General features: G+C 44.9%; 1 protein-coding gene across 1 annotated transcript in view; it reads left to right on the forward strand.

Annotated features, from left to right (window-relative positions):
- Positions 1-5087, forward strand: part of HAL (histidine ammonia-lyase) — a 62567-nt gene that overhangs the window by 36910 nt on the left and 20570 nt on the right. Inside the window, 2 exon segments of the mRNA XM_019515055.1 lie at positions 159-224; positions 305-470. Of these exon segments, the coding sequence (XP_019370600.1) occupies positions 159-224; positions 305-470 (232 nt within the window).

Raw genomic sequence — 5087 nt, forward strand, 5'->3', positions numbered from 1 at the left:
TGTGTGTGTGTGTGTGTGTGTGTGTGTGTGTGTGTGTGTGTGTGTGTGTAAAAAAGCACCTGTTCTTTCTCCATTCAAGTAGGGTATTTGTATTATTCAGAGATATACGTACTTATGCAATGCTTTATTCATGTTTGCACCTTAACTTAGTTTTAAAGATGGTTTTTGCTGAAAGGGGAGAGACCATTTCTGGGGGAAATTTTCATGGTGAATACCCCGCAAAGGTAATTAAGCATTTGATTGAATATTATTTTCAGATTTGTTTTTTAAATAGTTGATTAAATACAGCAAGCTTCTCTCCTAGGCTCTGGACTACCTGGCAATCGGTGTTCATGAACTAGCTGCAATTAGTGAAAGGAGAATTGAAAGACTCTGCAACCCCTCACTCAGTGAGCTGCCTGCCTTTCTCGTCACTGAAGGGGGCCTGAACTCTGGCTTCATGATCGCGCACTGCACAGCTGCAGCCCTGGGTGAGTTCATTAAAGGCTTAAGCAGTATTGACGAGGGGGAAAATTAGAAAGTTCAACTTACCTTGGGGACTGAGTTAGTGGGGATGTCCCTATGAAGCAGGGGGCAGATCCTCTGCGGGCTGGATCCTTTGTGGGCATGTCATGTGCAGCCTTTGGGCTGTATCCATCTTGGGGAGGTGGGTCATTAGGTCTGCATGGTTTCTCTGTGGCCAGAGGACTTGTTTCAGGATCTGCCCCGGAGGGCTTCTCAATGTTTTTCTGAGAGCTGTTGTGCTGTCATGGCCAGCACTCAGAGTTTCTGCTTCTCACCTGCCATCCAGTTTTTGCTTTTTGAATTGTCATTTGGTGCACAAATCAGCAGCAGAGTGGTGATGTTAGCTCCTACATCCTGGCCATGCTGACACAGTAGTTCTGGCATGCACACCAAACCAGAAATTGCCTCAGATAAATGGCTCTCAGCTCTTACAAATAATGTTTGCTTCCCCTTACCTCCAGATATCCAAATGTTGGGGCCTGAATGTCGAGTACAGCTGCAATTATTTAGAATCACAGGGCTGGTTCCTGCAATGAATTATGCATGTACTTAGCATTATGCATGTGAGCAGTCCCATTGATTTCAATGTGGACACTTATGATCCTTAAGGAATATGGAGCCACTTATATTCCTCCCTCTTCAGAGAGTTGGTGATTTCCCACCCACTTAATGAAGCTCTGCATTCTTAGGGCTCAGTATCTTCATCTGACAGCCAGATACATAAGTCAGTCCAAAGTCCTGTAGGATCTTAAGATTTCCAGGCACAGTACAGTAAGGACCAGCATAAAGGTGATCATATTATTTCTGGAAGAGATGAGGAGAAAGTGAAAAGAAAGGGACGAGAACAGGCAAAGGAATAAAGGATGGTAAATAAAAATGGTTTTAATCAGTTGTGCAACAAAAAGGTCCACTGTTGTGTTTGTGTAAGAGAATTAAGAAAAAAATGACTCCAGCCACAAGTGTGGGAAAGAATGCTGCCAGGTTAGCAAGCATGGAATGTATTGTGAATGTAAAGTAATGCTATGCATTTAGTGCCATTGACAGATTCAACACATTCACTCAAGCCCACAAACTAAATCAGTGTAATAAGAGAGCTGCCTCTCAGCTCCCCACAGGCCTTTTCTCAGTGGTAGGCAGTACTTTGCCCCTCTGAATCCCCCAGTTTGAAGACCATGACAATCTCATCAAGTTCAAAAACACAAGATTTGTGTAAGATGCAAGGCTTTTGTTGGATGAGCTTTCAGGCATCAGGGACCCTGAGACCTGAGGAAGGGCACCTGAGTCAGAAAGCTTGTCCAACAGCTCTCAGCTATACAGTTAGTGTGGTAAAAGATATCCAAAAGACCCTTATCTCTGCCATATTTCCTGGACCATCCCAGCTACAACACTCGAACACTACTGCAAACTTTGTGAGCATACAAAATACAGAAAGCCTATATAACAGGAGATTCTTTGGAGATCCAATCCAAGACCTACATGACTATTTACACAAAGGTACACATCATCTGTGTTTCATCTCCTAGTCCCTATCCCAGGGGAGGCTGGTCCCTATGGTCTTACAAGCAGAGTTTTGGCAAAAATAAAGTGCTCTTTTATAAAGAGGGTTAAGGCAACTATAATTCAGCCCTTCTGAAAGTATTTTCCCTTTTAGAGTGCACTCTGTCAGGCTGTTTATCAGTTTTCATTAGATAACTTGAAAGCTTTTCTCCTGGATTTTTAGTAGACTTTCTAAACCTTTTGTATGAGTCCTTTCTACACCTACTACTCTCAAATACATCTTATAGTGCACAGTGTTCTAGGATATTCAGTATGTATTCTAGTACCTTAGACTCAGGTGCACAGCAAATAAAAGATATTATTGATAGATTCATAGAAGTTTGGGCCAGAAGGGATGTTAGCAAATGATTGAGTCCAATCCCCTGCACTGGGAAGGAAAGAACACTGGGATCAGATGACCCCAGCCAGGTGCATGTCTAACCTCCTTTTAAAGACCCGCAAGGTAGGGAAGAGCAGCACCTCCCTTGGAAGCGCATTCCAAATTTTGGCAATCCTTACCATAAATAAGTTCTTCCTGATGTCTAACCTAAGTCTGCTCTCTGTCAGTTTGTGGCCGTTGTTCCTAGTTACTCCAAGGGGTGCCCTGGTAAACAGAGCATCTCCTACTCCTTGCTGTCCCTCCCCCGCGCAATGAATTTGTAGATGGCCACAAGATCACCTCTCAGCCTTCCCTTGTGGAGGCTGAAGAGATCCAGGGCCCTCAACCTCTCCTCATAGGGCTTTGCTTGCAGGCCCCTAACCATACAAGTGGCCCTCCTCTGAATCCTCTTGAGGTTGTCCATATCCCTCTTGAAGTGTGGCACCCAAAACTAGATAGGCCATCTTGAACTCTTTATCACCCTCTTCCTTTGCCCCACTTTCCAGGCATCTGTTCCATTACCATGTGAATACCTAGTTCTCTCCATTCTTCAAAACTGTCCTCCCACTGAGGACTTGGCTGACAACCTTTCCAGGGATATTGCCTTTGGTAAAGGCTGTTCCTATTCTGGGATTGCTTGCATTCCTCCACCACATGGTTCATTACCTAGGAGCTATAAGAAATAGGAAATTGTAAAGGATGCATTGATTGACTAGTGCAGCACGTACTGTGAGCTTTAGTGCCTTGACATCAGTCTAGATCCTGTCTTCCTGGGTAAGAACCTTAGCAGGTTTGCTGTGAAATGAGTAGAATGTTATGGACCAAGGAAGTTTTAACTCTCCTTTCTTCAACCCCTTCCTTTTAGGGTATGAATCCATCTTCTGAAATCACCTGTTGAGGTGCAAGTCCACTGTCAAGCTGCTTTGCACTTGCATGTTACAGTGAATTGCTTTAGATCAGAGGTGTAAAGTATTCATCCAGCTTTGACTTCTTCAGAACAGGTAGATGATTGCAGAACACCAACCAGATAAGCTTCCCCTCCCACCCCCAGTGCTCATTCCTGTCCATGGCAGGGGGTCGGACTTGATGATCTGTCTAGGTCCCTTCTGACTCATTGATTCTGTGATTCTTCAAAGCCAAGATGCATCTTGTTGATGAAGGAGACCTGTTCAGAATCTGTCCCTGTTTTTTAGTAGGATTTTGTTAATTTGGCCTTTTCCATTTTTCTAGACTGAGGATAAAACAAGATGCTGTGCATTTCTGATAAACACAATGCTGGTCCTTAAGTAATAGATGGGGCAGATAAGGAGCTCTGCCCCCCCCCCCCAAAAATAAAAATAAAAATAAAAAATCCCAGTGATATCTTCTAGATCCATAAGCATGGTGGACCTCAGGGATCTCTGGGCCTGCTTATAGTAGTTGGTGACTCCATCTAGTGGTTCAGTGAAGAAACCAATACCAAACCACATGACATCTTGGAAATCACAGTTCACATATGCAGCAGGAACAAATAAAAAGTTAAATAATGTGTTATTCCAGGAAAGGGGTAAATTGGAAGGGGAAGAGAACTGACAGTGGAACCAAGGTTGTTAAATAAGCAAGGACCAAACTCAGCCCTGCAAACAAAATAAGCCCACAAACAAATTCAACAAAGTGAGACTTTTACATGCATTACATGTACTCCTATACATTCAGGAGGCAGGGCTGGAGTTTCATGTGGTATCTCTTGGTAGGAGGCTGGCAGCCTTCCCTTCCAGACTCTGGCTTCTTGTGCAGGGGAGGACTACTGCATTCAGCACTGGCTTTCAGTCGACATGGGCACAGCATAATACTCTTTATTGTTATGTGGTGTTATTTTTTTAGCTCTCCCTGTTCATCTCCAATGCCTTTGTATGTAAGTCAGCATTAACTGTTCTCCCGAGCATATAGAGCAAGATGATTTCAGCTGTCACTTCAGAAGTTGTTGCACCCACATTTGCCTGTCACCTGCCTAGCTGGAAATTCTGATCACAACCTTCACGTCAACTTAACTTGCAGGACTACAGCATTGGAGGGGCTGGAGTAGAGGAAGCATCCCCATTGTGCACAGAAGGGGACAGGCAAGAAGGAAGCGGAACTGCTCAGGGCAGCTGAACTGCTGCTGTTCCCACCTCTTTGCTCTCTTACTCTGAGGTTGCTTGAAGAGTTGCTTTATGCAGCTGTCGTGATTGGCTCCTCTACCCCAGAAGGTGGGCAACAGAAGCAGGCAGCAAATCAAGTAGGGATTTTCAGAAGTTTGCAGGAGGCCAACATGTTTTATGCCATCATGAGATTGGCTTCAGCCCCAGTCAGAATTCCTAGCCAAAACCCAAGTCTTGGCAATGCTGCTAGCCGCTCTGCGGGCAGTTCTGTTTGGTCACACTGTTTTTCCCAGGGTCAGCTCATAGCGTCAGTCATGTGCAGGCTTCCAGGAGCCTGTTGTTGTTTCCTCAAGCATGCCAACTGGCTTGCGGCCCAGTCCTGACAAGCTACGTGTTGCTCTCCTGCACCTGGGAAGAGAGTGTCTTGGTTGCAGTCAGTCAGTCAGTGTTGCTCTTGGAGCTCTGGAGCTCCCCAGGTGGCAGGGAGGCTGTAGCTGTATTCTATTTGGATGGCTTCTAAGTGAAAAATCTGGGGCCAAATGGAGCTT

Source organism: Gavialis gangeticus, unplaced genomic scaffold (assembly GCF_001723915.1).
Source record: "Gavialis gangeticus isolate Ggan-Ray unplaced genomic scaffold, GavGan_comp1, whole genome shotgun sequence".
Lineage (NCBI taxonomy): Eukaryota > Metazoa > Chordata > Crocodylia > Gavialidae > Gavialis > Gavialis gangeticus.